Below are 21,381 nucleotides of genomic sequence, written 5' to 3'. Positions count from 1 at the left end.
TGGGGGGGTGGGGGGTTGGCGTGGAGGGGAGGAGGCAAGGGCTGAGCATGCAGGCGCTAGAGCCAGGCTCCTGGATGCGAATCTGAGATGGGCTGCTTTGGGCAAGTCACTTCCTCTCTCTGGGCCTCAGTTTCCTCATCTATAAAATGGAGGTGACACCACCTGCCTCCCAGCGTTGTTGAGAGGTTAAAGCACCTAAAACAGTGAGGTGTAGGTGTGTTATTTGTTATTGTTGTGGCTGGAACAGGGGAGCTGGAGAAACGGCCACTTGTGTGTGTGTGTGCATGCGTGTGTGTGTGTGTCTGTGTGCATGTGTTGGTGGTGGGGGGGAGGAGGCTGGACAGGTGGAGACCTAAGGGGTGGCAGGCGCAGGAGGGGAAATTCCCAGGACATCGCATGTCAGAGTCAGTGCCCTGGGACCCTAGGAGACAGTGTAGCAACCAACCTTCTTGTTGCACAAATGGGGAAACTGAGACCCAGAGAGGGACAGGATCTGTCCCAGGTCACAAAACAGTGAGAATTTTCCATAGAGGCGGTGGGAGTGTCCGGCTCCGGGTTAGTGGTGAGTGGGGCGGGGTAGGGCCAGGCTCCTGTCCTCGTGGGGCCCTGGGCTTCCTTGTCCTTGCCCTTGGGGCTGAGCTTCCCTTCTCCTCGCCCATCCCAGGATGGATGTGGTCAGTGATCGGCCAGGGCTGGACCACAGTGGGTCAGGAGAGACTTTGGGTTGGGGGAGGGGAGGACACAGTGTCTCTCAAGAGAGGGTCAGCCTGGAAGCAGGGACCAGGCCTGGGATGGGGCCTGGGTCACCCTGTTCTGGTCTCATTACTGCCTCCTTCTCCCTGGCCAATCCCTGATTTCACCAGGCCCAGGGGTCGGGGGTGGCCCCTGCTCATTCAAGGTGTATGACATCCTTGGGAAGCAATCATGGCAGCTTCTGGGGGTCCCCACCCAGGCCCCTCACCTCTCCTCCGCACTCTCGAAGCAGTCGATTTGGGCAAACACATCTGCGATCTCATCCTTCAGCTTCTGTGGGGTGGCAGGGGCAGGACAGGGAGAGTCAGGGGTGTAGGCCAGAATCCCGGGGGGTTAAGACCCCAGTGACCACTCCTGCCCCTGGGCGTGACTCTCAAACCTGGCCCCTCTCCCTGACCTCTGTCCTGAGTCCCCACTCTGAAGGGCCCTCCACACAGGTGCCCTCCCTCGATGTCTCATAATTTCAAAGTCCCATGCTAAACTGTCACCTCTGTCTGCACCCATGCCTCCACTTGCCTTGGGGAGGGGAACCCCAAGCCCCACCCCTTACCCATCCTATTTCCAACCTTCCCATCTCTCTCCTCTGCAGCCATGAAGTCTGCTCTCTAGCTGAACCTACCCGACAAGCCGGCCTCCCCGCTGCCCGCCTCCCCCCTGCCCACCTCCACCCTGCCCGCCTCCACCCTGCCCGCCTCCCCCGGCTGGTGTCTTTCTGGAGCACTGCATGGAGCCTGCCCTTCCCCTGCTCAAATCCCTCCCATGGCTCCCTACTGCTTCCTTAGCTTCTGCCCCAGCTTCTCTCTGGCTTTCCTCCATTTACTCTGTCAAGCTCACCCTTGACTAAGTGCCCGCTATGTGCCTGCCAGGTACTATGGGGACACCACGCACAGGCAGCATAGGCCCCTTTTCCAGGGACTTTGCAATTCCCCTGGACTTTACAGAAGAGGACACTGAGGCGTAGAGAGATGACACGACATTCCCACCGTCTGACTCCAAACCTGTGCTTTCCCCAGCTCGACCCCAAGCCCATTTCATCTTGACCCTGCAGGAGGCACCCAGTGGCAGAGGGGACCCCCTAACACCTCCCCCTGTCAACCACCAGCACCCCCTGCAGGAGAGCAGCATGAGCCCCTGGCAGGCACTCCCAAGAGGCACCCAGCCCCTTTCTCCCCAGGATCTGTGGGGTGCTGGTGAGGGGCTGGTTCCAGGGGCTTGTCCTGAGACTCAAGGCCAGCATGGGACTTGGGAGCCTGTGTCTGAGCCCTGTCAGCTCCTGTTCATGCCATCTTGGCAGAGCCACTGAGTGGTTGCCCCACAAATACAGTGGGGATTTATTTGCAAGTATTAACTGAGCACCTATTAATGCTGCGCCCTGCAGGTGGGGGATGCAGTGGTGGGCAAGACAGACCTCGGCTCTATGTTCATGGAGGGCATAGTCTGGTGGGGTTGGGATCATGGGTGGTCATAGGGCAATGACCATGCAGAGCACCATCAGAGCAAGGTAGAGAAAGCCTGGCACATAGTAGGTGCTCAATAAAACACCAGCTGAGTGAATAATTTTGTGCCTTCATTCCTCACTGAAATCCTAAGTTCACGTGCATGGGAGTGGGGGTGGGTACAGCCACCGCAGCCCAGGCAGATGAGACTGTGAGTGCAAAGGCCCAGGGGCAGGGCTGAGCAAGGCATGTTCCAGGAACAGAACCCAGCCTGTCTTGGAATCTGCCGACCCAGATGAGCTGACATCTGAGTCTGATTGGTGAAGTGGTAAGTGCTGGGCACATACTGGGAGTTATCATGACCAGGTGGTCTACACTCTGCAGGGGTGAGACCTGGTTGAAGCTTCACCACTGGGGTCAGAGCCTGTCCTGTGATGAAGCAAGTAAAGGCCGGGATGGGGCTGGGCACACAGTGGGTGCCTAATTGGATCGCTGCCTCCCTCCCTGGCTCTCCCGGTCCTCCCTGGGTCTCAGGGTGTCTGTCTGCAGTCTTGCTGTTATCCCTGCTCCTGGCGCTGGGAGCAAGGCTGATATGGGCCAGAGTTGGCCACACTGTCTGACCAGCAGGAGCTGGTAGGGCGTGTGCAAGTGTGCAGGAGTGTCTGCTTACGGGCACATGTGGCGTGGTGTGTGTGGGCATGGACACGTGTGCGAGCGTGTGTGGACACGGGTGTGCGCTTACCTGGATGTCCTCCAGGAGCTGCTTCCGGTGCCACTTGATTCTCTGCAACTCTTCTGTCTCCCCGCTGCTCAGCTCCGTGGGCTCTACAGAGAGATAACCAGCCTTCCCCGTCACTCGGCTCTAGCCACACCCACTTGCCCTCACTTCTGCAGGGCCTCCTTCCCTCCAGAAACCCAGGATTTGCCCTCTTCACAGAGGCCCACCTCCTCCAGGAGGCCTCCCCTGACTGCCCTATCTAAAGCAGCCCCTGCTCCCTCCCTTCCTGCCCTGCTTCCTGTTTCTCCCACCCCCTGGATAGACACCCCCCGAAAGGATCTTGTTTCCTTTTATCTTTTCTGTCCCTCCTGTTAGACTCTTGGCTCCATGAGAGTTCAGCTGTTCTATTCTTTTGCTCACTGCTGTGTCCCCAGCACCCAGAAAGAGTCTGACCCGTTGTAAGCACTCAGTTAAACACTTGCTGAAGGCATGCACACCTTCCCCGAACTTGAATCCCCTCCTCCACTGACTCACGGGCTCATTATTTATTCACTTATTTATTTGAACAACCAGGAAGTGGCATACCATTTTCCTCACATCCCATTGGCCAGAATGTAGTCATGTGGCCATACCTAGCTGCAAGGGAGGCTGGGAAATGAGCCTGTATCAGGGTGGTCCTGATGTCCTTACTATGTAAAATGGGGAGGCTGGATTTGGGGGATATTTTGTAGTCCCTGCCCCCAGATACTGAGGCTCAGAGAGGTGAGGTGACTCAACCAAGGTCCCACAGGGAAGTGGTCACTGAGCCAGAATGGGACCTTGAATTGGGCTGATGCCAAAGCCTGTGCTCTTTCATCTCCACTTGGAAATGAATAAATTAAATAAGATTTGTATGTGCTGGCATTCTATGCAAGGTGCTATGATGATGCCCACAACTAGGTCAGCTGTCCTAGCTTCATGCTTCATGGTGGCTTCAGTTTCATCCACAACACTCTCCTTCTCTGAGTAAATGGCCTCCCTATTACTCAGAGAGAGAGTCCTCATCCTGGGCCTGGAGCCTCCACAACCTCTCCAGCCTTGGCAGCGAGACTTATTCCCTGCCATTCCCAACAAGAACCTGCCAGTCCAGCCTGCCAGCTCCTCCCTGTCCCAGAGCCATCCAGGACTCGGTCCCACTTCCCTGTGTTTGCCCAGGCAGCTCCTGTACTCTGGGATGCCTTCTCCTGTCTGCCTGCCCAAATCCTCGCTGACCTTCAAGTTCCAGTGTCAGGAAGTGCCTGGCTGCATTTCTTAAAGGTTTTACGAGGATAGACATCATTTCCCCCAAAAGAATGCAGAGGGAATGTTGAATGCTCCCTTTCCCTACTTCTCCCTCTCATGACTAAGCAGGCATCGTGGATGTTGAGATTAAAGCCCCATGTGGAGATGGCAGGACACCAGGCTAGATGGAGCCCAGGTCCCCAGGCAGTGATGTGGAGAAGACTCATCATATTCATCTGGACCACCTATCCATCTGGACTTTTCAATGAGAGAGAAATCAGTCTTGAGAACGTTTTGGTCACTGTTATTCTGAGTCTCTTTAAGCAGCTAAACCTGAGATATACCTAATACAGCATCTTCATCTGTGGAATATGAACCATAACCCTTGCCTCAGAGGGCAGCTGTCAGGAAGGAAAGAGCTAAACTTTGTCAAACACCCAGCAAGAATCCAACATATGCTGAGTCCAACATGCGTACAATGGGTGCTGTCTGCATCCACCCTCCTCTTCAGGACCAAGGCGCCATACCCTCAGCTGCTGGGAGGAAAGCCTGCTGATGGCTCCCAGCTGACTCCCTCCCCAGACACTAGCCTCAGCCAAAGGGAGGTGCCTCACCCAGGAGTCCCCCTGACCAAGGGCAGGCCCTGCAATAAAAAGCCAAGACCCCTTGCCTGGTTTCAGGACCTGCCCCAGTTTTCAGATCCAGAACCTTGGGACTGAAGGAGAGGCTGGGTCCCAAAGGAAGAGTCCTGCAACACTGTGGCAAGTATATATGGCAATGACTCCCTGGCTCTTCCCTAAAAACACCTGTGGCCATTAACTCCAGTAACTGTACGTGGGGGAAAGGGGAATATCCAAACATTCTGAGGATTGTTGGACACAGGGTCCAAGTTGACATCAGCGCTCAAGACTGAAGTGTCTTCAAGGCCACGTTTGAGTGGGGGTGCATAGAGACCAGGTGATAAATGAAGTCTTGGCCAGGTCCAGCTCGCTAGGGGTCTGCTTGATTCATGGCCGCTTTCCTGGTCTACAGATGTAGAATTGGAATGAACATCCTTAGTTCTTGACCCCATATTGGTACCTTGGCCCACAGGGTCAGAATCATTGTAGTGGGAATAGCTATTGGGAAATTCATGAAGCTGACCCATTGTCCCCAGAGCAAAGAGAGGAAATAAAAAACGATATCCTGAGGAGAATGGCAGGTGTGGGTGCCACTCTTGAGACCTAATGGATGCAGGAGCAATGGCCCTCGTCACATTCCCAAGCACTTCCCCAGGTGGGAGGATGGCCTGCTTCTTCCAGCTGCTTCCTTTTGGCAGAGAATTATATACTATGCAGAAAACAGTTCCTGGAATGGCACCGGGTCCTGGTAGAGATAGAGTGCCAGCCCGCAGAACATCATGTAACTAAGTAGCCCAGATGACTTCATCTGACCCACTAAGTCAGAAGGTCAAGCGAGCCCAATAGTAACCCTTTGTGAGTGGTATATCCAGGAGCAGGTGTGAGCAGAGACAGAGGGCTCCAGTAGGCTCCAGGGATAGGTGGCCCAGACCCTCATGACACCTGCTGCTGGTGCACCAGGGTCTATCCCTCTGCTTACACCATGACCCACATGGGTGGGTCCCTTGTGACTTTCTGACAATGGAGGAAAATGCCAAGGTTGGTTGCAGAATGAGTTGGCTCAGAGTTTGGGCACAAGTGAAAACTGGGTAGCTACTGAAGTACAGCCCTGCTCAAAGGTGTGCTGGAAAGACAGTGGTGAGGGCAAGTCCTCCCCGGGGGCAGGGCTTCAGGCAGGGCACCTGGCCATCCACTTCCTGTGAAAAGAGAAGTGGCTTCCTGAAGCCAGAATACCCATGCATCATGGGCAGTGGTGAATGGCTTGACTTCTTTGTCAGAGGCCAGAAAGAAGGAAGATGGGAAGATCAGAAACACAGAAGTCAGGAGAAGAGGCAGGTGGATGACCCCATGGGAGCGGAATGTCCACTCTGCCAGCAACAGGGACGCATGCTGAGCCCATTGTTTCTCCAGAAGACCAGGGAGCAAACTGATTCCATGAAACCCCTTCTATTCTGCAAAAGTGAATCATCCATCTTGCCTGGAGTCAACACGTGTTGGAAATGTGTTTGCCTTTCCTGCCCACAGGGCCTCAGCCAGCACCACTATCCAGAGGCTTAGGGTGTTTGACCCGCCAACACAGCACACCGCGTAACATCACAGAAGACCAAGGGACGCTCTCTACAGCAAAGGTGGTCTGAAGTGAGCACGTGGCCATGAGATCCACCAGTCTTCTCTAGCATTTCACTGGAAGGTGCTGGCCTGATGGAGTGGAGGGATGGGGCAGCCTTGAGAAGGTGCAGCAGAGGTGTCAGCCTGGAGGTGATATCCTGCTTGGATGGGGCACCATACGCCCTAAATCTACCACCACTGTGTGGTGCTCTGTCTCCAGCAGGCGGTCCACAAGGGTCCAGGAACCGAGGGGTGGGAGTGGGAGTGGCCCCACCTGCCATTCTCCTAGTGACCCACTCTGGAGTTTCCTTTATTTTATTTATTTATTTATTTTTTTGAGAGAGTCTTGCCCTGTCACCCAGGCTGGAGTGCAGTGACATGACCTTGGCTCACTGCAACCTCTGCTTCCCGGGCTCAAGGGACTTTCCTGCCTCAGCCTCCCCAGTAGCTGGGATTACAGGCATATACCACCACACCCAGCGAATTTCTTTTTTTTTTTTTTTAGATGGAGACTTGCTCTGTCACCAGGCTGGAGTGTAGTGGCACGACTTTGGCTCACTGCAACCTCCGCCTCCTGGGCTCAAGGGACTCTCCTGTCTCAGCCTCCCAAGCAGCTGGGACCACAGACACAAGCCACCACATCCAGCCAATCTCTGTATTTTTAGTAGAGATGGGGTTTCACCATGTTGGCCAGGATAGTCTCGATCTCTTGATCTCACAATCTGCCCACCTCAGCCTCCCAAAGTGCTGAGATTACAGGCGAGAGTCACCGCGCCCGGCCAATTTTTGTATTTTTAACAGAGACGGGGGTTTCACTATGTTGGCCAGGCTGGTCTCGAACTCCTGACCTCGGCCTCCCAAAGTGCTGGGATTACAGGTGTGAGCCACCGTGCCTGGCCCACTCTGGAGTTTCTTTCCTCTGCAGGTCTAGAGGTCCTGTTTCCAGGAGGGAGTTGGAGGGGGGAGGACACTTTATACCAGGGGACAAAGCAAGAGTCTTGTGACACTTCAAGCTCACAAACACCTACTCCATGCCAGTCTCTGTATAAGTGCTGTCATTTATTTAATCTTGAAGTAGGTATTTTCCAGTTTGAGACACTGAAGCTTAGGAAGGTGAGGCATGGGAAGTGGCAGTGCTGGAATCCGCACCCTGTTTTGCTGACCCCCACACCTCTGCCCCAGGAGAGATGGATTCTGAAACTCTTTGGGACATGCAGGGATGGAAGGTGTAAGGGGCCACCTGTGTGGAGACGCAGAGCAGGGACAGCTGGGGAGGCAGTGCTGGAAGCTGGCTCCGGAACTCTTCCGGCAGGAGCTGGCGGGGAGGCCATGGGTCTCATCCACAGAGAAAAACCAATCACCTTGAGTTGCCTTGGAGGTGAACAATCCGATTGTGCTTTGTTTTGTTTGTTGGCTTTATACAGTTTTCCTGTTGGCCTGGGGTTGTGTTTCTGCCTGGGGCGCACCTGCTGGAGGAGGCCGAGTGGATTCCAGACTGGCTGCTTGTCTGAGAGAAGCCAGCGTGGGCTCCAGCATTCCTACGGATGCTCCATGGTGCGGATGGCCAGAAGTGAGTGATGGGGTTCCTGAAGCTCCTCCAAGGCCGACCTTCCTGCTCCCTACGGGGTTTCACCAGCTCCTGGCTCCCAACTGCCCTCAGGGTCCAGGGAATCATTCACACATCCTGTGTTCCAGCCCCTCCTCTGAGCTTCAGATCCGACCATCGCCATATGTATTGGTCACCACTGCTTCTGTCATTGTGCCCCAGATTGAACTTCTAGAATGCTCCTTCCTCCCCATCCTCTTCCTGAATTCCTGAGCCCTGGAAATGGTCCACATTTCCCCAGGAGGCACCCTGACACCCACCTGGCTTTCACCCCTTGGGTCTCCTCCATCACCAAGTCCTACCTAATTCTTTCCCCTTCCATGGTCCCACTGTCGTCCCGGCAACTATCACTTTGCTCGAGGGGACTTCAGGGCGTTCTGATGCCTCCCTGCCTCTTCTACCCATTCTGGTCCAGTTTCCCATGGCATCCCATTGTCCTGGGGACAAAGACTGCAAATCTCACCAGTCCTCCTGCTGTGTTCCCTCCACGCTCCTCTCACACTGCACTCCTCTCCTGCCCCAGCTCTGTGCTAAGCCTCCCTGGCTGCCCTTCATTCACTCCCCTGAGCTCTAGCCTTCCGAAAGCCTTTGCGCCGCCATTCCTTGCACCCAGAATGGCCTTCCTTCTCTTCTCTGCCAGCAGACCCTCCTATCTCCTACTCCAGATCCCCTTTCAGGGATCCTCCTAGGTTCCACTGAGGAGCCATCCCTGCCCCCACCCCTTCCCATTCCCCACAGCGTTTCTGGGATCTGCATGGCTCAATAACCAAGTCACGCCCTTGGTTAAGGAAGGCATGGTGGCTGAGCACCTATGGTGTGCCAGGCCCTGTGTGTTCCAGGCTCTTCCCATCCACTCTCTCATTGAATCCTACAACCACTCCGAAAGGAAAGGTATTTCTAAGCTCATCCTACAGGCGAGGTCCCGAGACTCAGAGAGGTGAAGTTTCCTGCCAAAGGTGACACAGCTGGAGTGTGGCAGAGCTGGGATTCACATCTGGGCCCATCTGGGGCTCGGAGGCTACAGCCCTGATGTTGATCTTCCAAAGCCTGATCTCTTCATACGAATCATCAAACACCTGTCGGACGCTAAATCTGGGTTTCTGACAGGGTTACATGTTTGAGAATAAAGGCAAGATGCAGAATGATGCCTGCAGTTGCCCCCACTCAACCCCTGCAAAGCCAATACTGTAGAGCTGGGGAAACCGGGGCACGGTTCCCAGGGGAGTGGGATTTCATGGGAATAGTGAGCAAGTTGCTTGTATTTTTACCGCACACAGCTCCTTTCATACTCCCTTGTGGTTGACAAGTGTGTTCATGAATCCTCAGTCCCCTGTCCCCTTCTGACGGGGGTCCTGCCCCAATAGGTGGCAACTGGTCAAAGCATCTGAGTCCACAGGAGGATGGTGATGGCCCCGGGCTTGCTGTATCTTACATGGTGCACATGGAGCTCACTGACCCTTCCTCTGTTTGTTAAAAAGAGGAGATTCCTCCCCATTTCAGAGTTTCAGGCACTGGTGTAGGCTCATGGGATATGTTTTTTTGGTTGCTGTTTGTTTGTTTTTTTGAGATGGTCTTTCTCTCTGTTACCCAGGCTGAATTGCAGTGGCGTGATCTTGGCTCACTGTGACCTCCGCCTCCCAGGTTCAAGTGATTCTCCTGCGTCAGCCTCCCGAGGAGTAGCTGGAATTACAGGCACCTGCCACCACGGCCAGCTAAATTTTTTTTGTACTTTTAGTAGAGACGGGGTTTCACTATGTTGGCCAGGTTGATCTCAAACTCCTGACCTCTGGTGATCCTCCTGCCTTGGCCTCCCAAAGTGCTGGGATTATAGGTGTGAGCCACCATGCCTGGCCGGGAGATGTATTTTTAATACTAATAATAATGCACACAAATAATAAAATTACCACCACCACCACAGACCCCGTTTCCTTCTCACTTATCTCTGTGCTTCTCACAGCCTCACAAGGTGTGACATGAACCCCCACCCCAAACCCACAGGCTGGTGCTGCCCTTGTGCCCAGGCCTGTGAATGTGCCCGTCTCCCCGGCCCCTCCCCACTTCCTCTTTGTCCTTCCTCTTTCCCATCGTATTTTTAGAAATTTTTGAGCTTGCAGCCCTGCTTCCAGAACAGCTGGCCTCACTTCCCCTTTCCAGGGCAGGAGGAGGACGCCATCTCAGGGTCCTAAATAAAGAGGCCCCTCAAAGTCTCAGTAGGAGGGACCCTGGGGCAGAGGGGGTGTGGGCGGAGCTGCTCCCCTCCCCAGCCCCACAAGCCCCACAAGCCCCACAGGCTCTGCAGAGTGTGGCTTCCTCTCCCCAAGCTGAGCTGGCTCTATTTTTAATTGCACCTGCCTGTCTTATCTGCACCAGCGCAGTGCTCATCTTTGGCCACACTGGGGCTTTGCTGTCTGGTGCTCTCATCTTCCCGGCAGGCCTTGGGGGAGGGTGCCTTACTTGCTTCCGGACACAGGCCCACCTCAGGAGAGGAGGGGAGGCAGCCCTGGGGAACCCTGAGTCACCAGCCTATCCATAATAAAGGTAGGAAAACTGAGGCCCACAGAAGGAAGAGACCATGACCACTGGCAGGGTGGTGCAGAGCTGGAACCTGAGCGAGGTCTGGCTAACTCCCAATCCGCGCTTCCCCAGGCCAAGCCAGGATGATGGCACCCACGTAGAGATGACAAATCGGAACGCAGAGAGGGGAAGTCACTGGGCCACGGAGAAGCCCGAATTAAGACCCAGTCTGGGCAACAGGGAAATGACCTTTCCTCCCTCCCCCTGGCCTCCTCCTGTAGGAGGTCTTCCCAGATCTCCTCTGCCCCAGTGGGAAAAGCTGCTTCCTCCCACCTCTAAGCCTGTGTCCATTTGCACGGCTGGGTCAGGGTCCTGCAGGGTCTGACTCCTGCCTCTCCACCCCGCCCCCAACATTCCAGACCAACACCCATCCCCCAAGGTTAGGCCCATGGCTGGGTCACTGCCATCCCCAGCACTCCTTAGCACACTGGAAGGTTGTAGAGTGAATGAATGAAAAGACCAACTACACAATGGAGAACCAATTGACCCCATTAATCCATTGCTGCATTGACCCCATTTAATTCATTTCCTCCCTAGTACCAGCTGAAGTAAAGCAGATTCTCCGCTCCCGTGCCCTACCCACAGCCCCGGCAAACCTGGGGCTTTCTCCCTCAGGTTCTCATCCCTGCTCTGCTGCTGACTGGCCGTGTGATCTCAAGCAAGTCAGTCCTCGCCTCTAGTTCACCTCTGGGACCCTCAGTTTCCTTATCTGCAATATGGGGACAGCCATCCCTGTAACCTTAGTATGTTAGGACCCCAAAGGACAAAGTGCCCTGCTGGACACACAGGCGGGGGTCTTGCGTCTCAGTGGGTGCCCTCCCCACCTCATCCCCACCCTCCTGTCTGCTGAGAGGCCTGAGCCAGGTGCTGCCCCTCGCTGGGTCTACCTGTGCCGACCAGGTGTCCCCCAGCTGTGCTCACTGAGCTGTGATTTTGGGAACCTCCAAAGCCCACAGGAGAGGCAGGGGTCAGAGAGTGAGCCCTGGACAGGGAGTCAGGGCACAGGGTTTGGTCCTGCCCCTGCCTCAGAGAGGCTGTTTTCCTCCCTTGGCCTCTTTTCTCCCTTCTGCCACTGGGGGGCTGTTGAAATGGATCAGCGGTTCTCTAACTGTGTTCCCTGGGGCCTGAGGCTTCCATCTGGGCGTGGGGAGGGGGGAAGGGGGATGCCCAGTGGGCGGGGCCAGGCTGCTCCATGTTAGGTGCATTTGAAGCCAGGGTGCTCCTGGACAAGGCTGAGGTCATCTGGACCTGGGGAGCAGACAGCTCCCACCATCCTTTAGGTTCTGGAATTCCAACAGCCGTGTTCACCAGAACTGTTGCAGCTCTGGAGAACGCTGACGTCCAGGGTACAGAAACTTGGCCCCTCTTCTGGGCCTTCGATTTACCTCCCCAAACACAATCCTGATGTTCTTTTCCTTACCATCTTTGCAGCCTCTTTTCTCCTCTTTCTCCCCAGACACATTGTCCTAGTAGCTGGGGAGGGTTTCAATCAGAGCCTCTGTTGCTCACTCCTGGCCCTCCCCTGGCTCTAGGCTGCATCCTCAGCCTCCCCAAAGACCACCCCAACCCCCGGCCAGAAAGGGACCTCAAGTCCCTTGTATCACCCAGACAAGCATCGCCGTCACCAACATCACATCATCATCTTAATCACAAGTCACTTTTCTCAGTTCACCTCTGAGCCTTTGGACTGGCTGTTCCTTCTGGCTGAAATGTTTGTTCCTTAGAAGGCCCCTTAGCTGATACCTTCCTCAGGTCCCTCATTAGACAGCATCTTGGGGCCTTTTCCACCAGGCACTCCCCTCTTCCTTATCCTGCTTTACTGTTCTTCATCCTACCTGCCACCAACTGACGTACAGCATCACATTAGAGTCACTGCCTGTTTCTCCCTCTAGAGGACAAGCCCGTGAAGGGGGGAACAGCGTCTGCTTTGCTTACTGCCGTGTGCCTAGCCCCCAGAACACAACTGGACGCCTAGATTGAGCCCACAAATGTTTGCTTTGCGCAGCTGCATTTTCCGCCTGTGCTGTATTCCTTTACTAGGACCCTGTGAGGCAGGGGCTGCTGTCCCATTCTAAAAGAGAGCACCCTGAGGCCCAGAGAGGTTGACTGCAGTTGCTTACCTGGGTGGCACAGGTCCATTCCGACGCCCCTGGGGAAAAGATGACCCGTGTTCCTGTTGCTTGTCAACCCAGCTGCTGCTCGGGCTGACCAAGCAAGGATGCGTCACCTTGACTGTAACAGGCCCCTTCCTGCTTGCCCCGCCCAGCCCTGTGTGGGGAGGAAGTCAGTCCTGGCCCACTGGGGTCTCGTGTGCAGGCTTTTGACACAACAGCACTTCCTAAAAACTGGCAGAGTTTCGAGCAGCAGGGACCTTTGCCAGGGAGGGACAGAGGTGGAAATAAACAAACAAACAAACAAACAGATGAAGTGAGGGGAGGGCCAGATAAAAAAGAGAAAGACAGTGAGACAGAAAGAAACACACGGACGCATATGTACACACACACGCACACACGCACAGACACTGAGGGTGATGTTCACTGAGGATGAACATTTTCCAGGGAATCATGGGCGTTTACCCGGCAACCTCCTCACATGAATGCCATAGGAGCACCCAACTTGGACAGTCCTAGCAGGGACCCCTCTGTTCCACCCCACAAGCTCTCTTCCAACTCCCACTTAAGAAAAGACAAATGAATTCAGTGCTAGGAAGGGCTTTCCTTCCCCTCAAAGAAATATCTGGCTTTTTCTTGTCTAGTGAACAATCGGGTAATATGTTCCATTTTCCTTCTTCCCCAGGCTGCTGGGAAACTCATCGTCAAATCCAAAGCTCATCGACGGCTATTCTGTGATGTCGTGTGAACTTTGGGGACTGACTCAGCTGTTTGACTCTCAGCTAGGGCTAGTCAGCCTCGCTTTGCTTATCTGTGAAAGGGGAATAACACTAACTCGGGGATATGGAAATGATGGAGTGAGAGGATGTGTCAGAGATGCTTGGGACATACTAGGTGCTCAATAAACACTTTCTCCTTTGATTTTAATTTTCTTCTTTGGTGAAAATGTATCATGTTATTGCTTGTGTCTTTTCTGGCAGGTTGGTTCAACTCCTTTCTGGAAAAGGCTGTGCTGTAAAGAAACAGGTATAAATTAAATGCAAATTTCCTATAACTTCAGGACACATGCAGATTTATTCATCTGCTTCCCCATTACTCTCCAGGTCCCATGAGGGCAAGGTTACCTTTTGTGCTCTGGTGTGTGGTAAAATGCTGGGGACATAGAGGGTATGCAAGCGTGGAATGAATGAATAAATGAATGAATGAATGAATGGAACATGGTGGAGATCACAATGAATGTGAAAGCCAGCTACAAGTTCACCTCTTTCACTATGCTGCCACTCCTGCCGTCAAGGGACGAAGTCTATTTCTCCTTCCTTGGAAGCTGAGCTGGCCTTGGCCATGTCTTTGACCAAAAGCACGTGGCAGAAATGATGTTCAGTGATGTTCAAGGCTGACCTTTGAAAGGCCTTGCAGCTCCTGCTCTTGCTCTCAGCCCTCTGCCCGGCTGCCATGAGAACAAGCCTGGGCTAGCATGTTGGAAGACCACAAGGAGATAGACCGGGCTGTCCTGGCTGTCCCCTGGTTGCTGCCTCATCAGTGAGGCCAGGGGACACCAGAAGAAGAACGATTAAGTGGAGTCCCACCCAAACTGCTGACCCATAGCACTGTGGGAAATAATACATTTTTGTGGTTTAAGCCACCAACTTTTGGGAAGCTTTGTTATGCAGTCAAAGCTTGCTGATACAGAAGAGATCCAATGCTATCATTTCCTTGGAGAGAAAACTGAGGCTTATTTCTGGGAAACACTTGACCAAGTCAGAACTTGAGTGAGTGCCAATTCAGGCCCAGAAGCCAGGCCTACTAAGTCCCCGTCTAGTGTGCTCAGGATTTTTGAACCCCACACCCCCGCTGCTTCTCCCCTGCCCTGCCCCGCCCCTCGGGTTCTTGTATAACTCATAGTTATTTTCTGGAAAACTTGTTACAATTATTTCCATGGTAAACTAGATTTTTCTCAACTGCTTTGGGCCTGAGGAACCACAAACCATGTCCTTGGCCATTTTAAAACTAGAAATTTGGGCCGGGCGTGGTGGCTCACGTCTGTAATTCCAGGACTTTGGGAGGCTGAGGCAGGTAGATCACAAGGTCAGGAGATCGGGACCATCCTGGCCAACATGATGAAACCCTGTCTCTACTAAAAATACAAAAATTAGCTGGGCATGGTGGTGGGTGCCTGTAATCCCAGCTATTCAGGAGGCTGAGGCTGGAGAATTGCTTGAACCAGGGAGTCGGAGTTTGGAGTGAGTCGAGATCGCGCCACCGCACTCCAGCCTGGCAACAGAGTGAGACTCTGTCTCAAAAAACAAAACAAAACAAACAAAACAAACAAACAAACAAAAAAAACCCTAGAAATGTGGAGAAAGGTGTAATTCCCTATGCAGAAAGACTTCACACTGCAGGCTGGAGACTGCTATCTTTAGAAAGTCATGCTTGCAAAGTTGACCCTTGGCTGGTACCTGGGAGCTTGGATCTGGGGAGGGCTCCCACCACCCTAACTGATGAGAGTGGCTTACTGAGCCTAACCTATTTGCCTAGCATCCCTGGTAGCATCCTATCTCACAGGTGCTTTCACGACTTGTTGCTGGAGCAATTGAGCGTGTCCCGTGTGACTCCATTGGGAGAGGACTCTTGGAAGCTGCACTTGGTTTCCTCTGGACTTTGCCACTGCGCCTTTGCTGATTTTGCTTTGAGTCCTTTCACTGCCATAGATCATAGCTGTTAAGTATGACCATGCGCTGAGTCCTGGGGGTCCACCTAGTAAACCACCGAACCTGGGATGGCCTTGGGGAACGCTGACCCATCTTGTGGCTGACCCAGTAAATGTGCCTTGCCCAGGGCCACGGTTTGGCATCTGGCACTTCCCTTTTGTCTGATGGATCGTCATGGTCGTGTGGTTCAGTTATTGTTACCGTCTTATTCTCTAAGACATACCTCAAATACGACCTCCTCTGTGAAGCCTGTTGTGATAACACCTCCCCTCCCTCTCTCCCACAACCCTGGTCGTGTTTAATAGCTTATATGCAGTCAGCCTGGGAGGGAGGGACTTTTTCACTGTGGGCAGCAAAGAGTTTGGCAGAACTGACTTCATCATTTTCGCTGTCACTCCCTGTCTAGGTTTGGCTGCAAGATTAGCTGGGAACCAATAGCACAGGCAATGGGAGAGAAGGAAGCTGGACCCAGGGGAGCCACAGAGAACTGGATTCCAATCCCGACTCAGCTCTTGTGAGCTGTGTGATCTTCTTCCTTCTCCTCTGAGCCTCATTTTTAATCATTTTAAATCATCTACAAAATGAAGACAGTTCAGGTTAGGTTTGCCTACATGAAACAGAAAACCCACATAATAATAATGGTTTAAAGAAACTAGAGGTTTATTAATCTCTTACAAGAAAGAAACCTGAAGTGGACAACACAGGGCTGCCCCGGTAGCAGCCTGGGCATGGATCCAGGATCCTTCTAACTTTCTGCTGCTGTCCTCAAGTTCTCCTCATGGTCCAAAGTGGCTGCTTGATCTCCAGCTATCATGACTACATTCCAGGTAGGAGGAAGGATGAAAATGGGAAGGAATCCCCTTAAAACTCTTTCTGGCCTGAGATCAGTCCTTCTGCAGTACATCGGGCTTTGGTTCCCACCTGTATACCAGGCAGGGGGTCCGCAGTTGGTTCTGGTACAACAAATGAGAGTGTCCAAACATGGGATCTGGGAGGTCCTTAAACAACCACCACTGCTGTTTCTGGAGTGCCTGCTATGGAGTGCCAGACACTGTGCTAAGTGCTTGTCATCTCATTTAACCTTTTCCACCATTCAACAAATAACATTATTACAATCCCTCTTTTATAGATGAGAGAACTGAGTTCAGAGAGGTTAAGTCACTTGCCCAAGGTCACACAGCCAGGAGGAGGCAAAGTTCAGATTCAAGCCCTGAACTGTCTGACTTCAGATCCCCACACTCGGCTTGTACAAGCATCACTTTAAACATTTCAGAAGTTCACCGGCCTGCCCTCCTCCCTCCCTGCTCTTCCCTCCAGGGAGAGATAGGAAGGGCCTAGCACCTTAATCAAATCATAGCAAAACCTTCTGGGTAACACTTTCTGTTTGTCCAAAAGCTCAGAATTCCTCACGTGATGCCAATGGCCCAAGGGCGAGAGAGATGGAAGAAACTTAAGGAGGTCTAATTCCATGGCTTCATCTTACAGATGGGAAACTGAGGCTGGGAGAGGGAAGGGACTTAATAGAATGAGTTAGAAGCAGAATCTGCCCTTGAGCCCATTTTGGCTGCACAGTCAGAGTGCCCATCCATCCATCCATCCATCCATCCATCCATCCATCCATCCATTCATCCATCCGTCCATTCATTCATTTATTTATTCCTTTGATGTTTATTGAAAGCCTGCTATGAGCCATGCACTGTTCCTGGCGTTGGCACAGACAAACGTCCTGCCCTCATGGGGCACATGGTTGAGTCACTAGGCCAGGTGAGAGGTGGCAGGTGGCGGGCCAGGTGTGTGTTGGGGGAGTGAATCCTCTCTGCGGTCTTTCCCCTTCCTCATTTTCTCTGATTTCCGATTTTTTCTTAAGGACTCAGAACTGGAGGCAGCATCCTGGAGGCTCGCAGAGTGGAGCATCCCAGCATCTTGAGACTGCTGAAGGTCTGCCTGTGAGCCCAAGCTGTGGGTAGGGTTTCCAGAACACAGATCAGATGTGCCTGATTTCCACCAGACCTGTCACTCCCCGTCCAGTGACCAAGAGCATGGGCAATGGGAGAGAAGGAAGCTGGATCCAGGAGGGAGGGCCTGAGACCCGGTAAGCCATAGGCAGGGATGGGGGTCAAGGGCAGTGGGGCACATGCTGATGTTCAAGTTCTAGGATTTGCCCCTAACACAGAGGCTCCTCCTAGCACCACTGATAACCAGAGAATTTGGGGAAGAGCCCAGTGCCCACCGGAGAGCGAATGGTTAATAAATTGTACTGTGTCTGGATGATGGGTCACTGTGAGTCATGAAAGAGGAATGACGATGTAGGATTCAAGCATCTACTTCCAGTTGTATGTAACAGTAACTCAGACCGACTTAATGGGTATTTAGCAGCTCAGTCCCTGAACAGTCTGAAACAGGGCTGGCCTTGTGGGTACAGATACCAGAGACTTTTTTTTTTTTTGATGGAGTCTCGCTCTGTTGCCCAGGCTGGAGTGCAGTGGTGCAGTCTTGGCTCACTGCAACCTCTGCCTCCCAGGTTCAAGCCATTCTCCTGCCTCAGCCTCCCAAGTAGCTGGGATTACAGGTGCCTGCAACCACGCCTGGATAATTTTTTTGTAGTTTTAGTAGAGACGGGCTTTCACCATATTGGCCAGGCTGGTCTCGAACTCCTGACCTCGTGATCTGCCCTCCTTGGCCTCCCAAAGTGCTGGAATTACAGGCGTGAGCCACTGCTTCTGGCCTACCAGAGACTCTTAAGTGTCCTTGTTAGTTTTCTCCTTCCCTCTCTGTCTCTCAGTTCCAGGTTCACATCAAATCATCCTTGTTTTCAGAGTGCCTACCAAAAAGAAATTTCCCAGGGAAAGGCTGTGATTGGCTAGACCCGGGTCATGTGCCCCACCCCGGAACAATCTTTGCAACAGCTTGGAAGAAACACCATGGTGGGTCAGGCCTGGGTTATGTGTCCAGCCATGTAGCCAGAAGGGAGGTGAAAGGGGATGGACAGGCCCACCAGAGCCACAAGGTAAGGCGCATTTCTCTAAAAAAAGGAAAGCTAGGTAGATTAAAAAAAACAAAAAACAAAAAACAGACATTCATTCTTGCTATGTATTTATTTATTGAGATAAGAGTCTCTCTCTGTCTCCCAGGCTGGAGTGCAGTGGCGCGATCTCAGCTCACTGCAACCACTGAGTCCCAGGCTCAAGTGATTCTCATGCCTCAGCCTCCTGAGTAGCTGGGACTACAGGCACGCCCCACCATGCTTGGATAATTTTTTGTATTTTTTTTTGGTAGAGACAGGGTTTCACCATGTTGGCCGGGCTGGTCTCGAACTCCTGGCCTCAAGTAATCAGCCCACTTCAGCCTGAGGATAACATGGAAAGTTATCTTTAGCATAGAACTGTGAATTTGTGTGTTTCTGTGGAGCGTGGGGATCAGGAGCCCAGACTCAGGAGCCAGATGGCCCAGGCTCAAATCCTAGCCCTGCCTCTTTCTTACCATGGTCTTAGATGATTGACTTCACCTCCTTGAGCCTCAGTTTCTTCATCTGTAAAATAGGCATAATAATGGTGCTTGCCTCACATCATTGGTGACGGGTTCACTAAGTCAAGCCATGTCAAGCGTGTTGGTGTGTAGTCGGTTTTTGATCAATGTTAGCGGTTGGAGAGGCCTAAAGCAGGGATCGCCAGCTTGAATGCCCTGAAGGGTCAGACAATAAGTGAATGAGGGGAGTGGGCCCACTTAGGCACACAGCAGGGAATGGTGGGGACTGTAGCAAAATGGAGTGGCTTGTCCCATATGAAGTGGGCAGCTGGTCCCGGCCCTAGCTGACTGCCACCATGATGGGACAAGAACACAGGATGGCTGGTTTCTCTGTTTTCCAAGGATAGCTGCATTCATCTGCTTTTGTGTGAGATTAATCATCAAGTAGTTTGACAAAGTGGCAAGATGCTGAGCTGGAGAACATGGTGGAGGCTAATGCCATGGGCTGGATGTGGTTCATGGCTCGCCCACTCACTGCCTTCCAGGTAAGCAGAAGATGAAAGATGTTATCTGAAAAGGATGATCACCAATGTGGTGACAGTCACTGTCCCTGTGTTGTAGGTTTTATGGTGATTTGAATCTTCTTGGTATTTAGACTTTTTATTCATCACCACCACCAACAAAAGAGAGGGTAGGAGCTATGGGGAAAGGGGTTGGGAGGAGCGTGGGGAGAGAAGGTAGAGAGGGTGGTGGCCACATTCAGGGTACTCGCAGGAGCACAGAACGTCAGTCTCCTCCTGTTAACAGGCACCAGCCTTAATGCCTAGCAGAGGCTGAGCAGGGTGGGGGCCAAAGCCGCCTTCTCTGTTTCTATGTAATGGTGTCCCATGTAGGTGACCTCCCTCTTGCCTGAGAACCCCTGGACTTGGGTTCAAACCCCAACATTACTGGTGTGGGATTTGCGACTTTACCTCTGAGTCTGTGTCCCTGTCTGTAAAAGGAAGGTAGTCATGCCTCCTTTCCTGTGTAGACGAAGGGATTGCAAAAACAAGCCAGGCAGAACATAGCCCAGCTTTGCGCAACAGGTGTGCCCCACACGCGGATGTCTGAGCACCAGGTCCTGCCGTCTGGAGATGGTGTGCATCCCGGATCTGTGGGCACTTCAACCCAGGCGTGGGACTCAAGTGCCAGGATTTCAAATGGAGGGACAATTTTAGGTGAGAACCACCATCTCATACCTCGTCGATGGCTGCGAGTTCTGAGCACAGACTCTGAGCCAGGCTGACAGCTGGGTGCTGGGGACAGAAAGTTAAACAGCTGGCACCCATGCTCTGCAATAAGCCCAGGGCACAGAGGGGCTCTTAACTCATTCAGTGAGCATGAATGCCCCTCCAGAGTCTTGGCTGTTTGGTCTGAGGATTGAAATCAGTAGTTTGACACTATCGAAGGTCAAACAGGACTCTTTGAGGGAGAAGGTGAGGAGAGGGTGTCCCTGGCTGTAGGAACAGCCAAGTGCAAGGGCTGGGCGGCTTGAGAGGGAATGGAGAGGCACATAGCGCGAACCTGGTCTAGTTCTGTTTTGGGTCTCTCCCTCTCCCCCATGCCCCTGGGCCTCTACCCTCAACTCAGCTGCTCCCTGACTCCCACTTCCCCTTTCCAACCAGGCGGCTGTAGTTTTGGGACTGAGCCCTTTTCTGCTAGGGACAGGAAGACACACTTGCAGGTCCAGTGCATGCGTGCGTATCATATGTACGAAGAGGGGTCCTGGCTTCTGCCCCGTGCCAAAGTCACTGCAGTGGGGGCCTGGAGGAAGCCCAAGGTCTCCTGTGGGCCCAGGAGGTGTGTCATGGGGTGGGATGGATGGAGGTTCCAAACAAACCAGGGGCAGCCTCTCCCTGTGTCGCTCCTCCCTGAGGTCACAGATGGCTGCTGCCGTCTCAAGTGTCACATCCTGACTTGACCATTGCTCACCCTGGCCGTGCTCAGCCCCTGTGGCCAGGGCGGGTCCATGCTCACATCTGGATGCAAGGGATCCTGGGAATATAGCCCCTGGCATTGGCAGCATCGAGGTGGGAGGTGGGGAGGAGAGGGCTGCTGGAATGAAGGGACCAGCCTGTGAGATCCTGGAGGGGCCACCATGGGGATAAGGGGGAGCAGGAGAGGGATGGAAAGGAACCCAGGTGTGGCCAGAGGCTCCCAGATGAGGGCCTTCCAGGAAGTGACTGGCTGTATCCCTGGCTGCTGAGAGGTCGAGGTCTCCAATATCCATGGGGTCAGCAGCAAGGCGCTGGGGGTGAGCAGTGGGGAGGAAAGTCGGGGAGGAAGTGGAAGGTGTGAGGTGGGGCAGGGAGAGGGCTGTGAGGTGGGATTCGCTGCAGCCTGAGGGGGTGGGTTGAAGAGGGTGTTTTCAAAGAGGAAGAAACTTGACTAGAGTTAAGCTGTGAGAAGCCCAAGGCGTTTCTGAGTAGAGAGGAGGAGGAGGAGAGCAGGGCAGGGGAGGGGACGGCAGGTTGAGAGGAAAG

The 21,381-nt window shown here is 53.2% G+C and overlaps 1 protein-coding gene across 1 annotated transcript in view; it reads right to left on the bottom strand.

The window, feature by feature from the left end:
• The window catches only part of CYTH4 (cytohesin 4), a 36,445-nt gene extending 23,544 nt beyond the window's left edge, over positions 1 to 12,901 (bottom strand). The window contains exons 1-3 of the mRNA XM_017848164.1: positions 12,696 to 12,901; positions 2,932 to 3,014; positions 962 to 1,026 (exon numbers count right to left, since the gene is read on the bottom strand). Of these exons, the coding sequence (XP_017703653.1) occupies positions 962 to 1,026; positions 2,932 to 3,014; positions 12,696 to 12,714 (167 nt within the window). The 5' untranslated portion in view covers positions 12,715 to 12,901. The remainder of the gene's footprint in view (positions 1 to 961; positions 1,027 to 2,931; positions 3,015 to 12,695) is intronic.
• Between the last annotated feature and the right edge of the window lie 8,480 nt (positions 12,902 to 21,381).

The sequence above is a fragment of the Rhinopithecus bieti genome, unplaced genomic scaffold (assembly GCF_001698545.2).
Source record: "Rhinopithecus bieti isolate Rb0 unplaced genomic scaffold, ASM169854v2 scaffold_2408, whole genome shotgun sequence".
In the NCBI taxonomy this organism is placed as follows: Eukaryota; Metazoa; Chordata; class Mammalia; order Primates; family Cercopithecidae; genus Rhinopithecus; species Rhinopithecus bieti.
The sequence above is the reverse complement of the archived record's forward strand: the minus strand, read 5'-3'. Positions and strand labels throughout refer to the sequence as shown.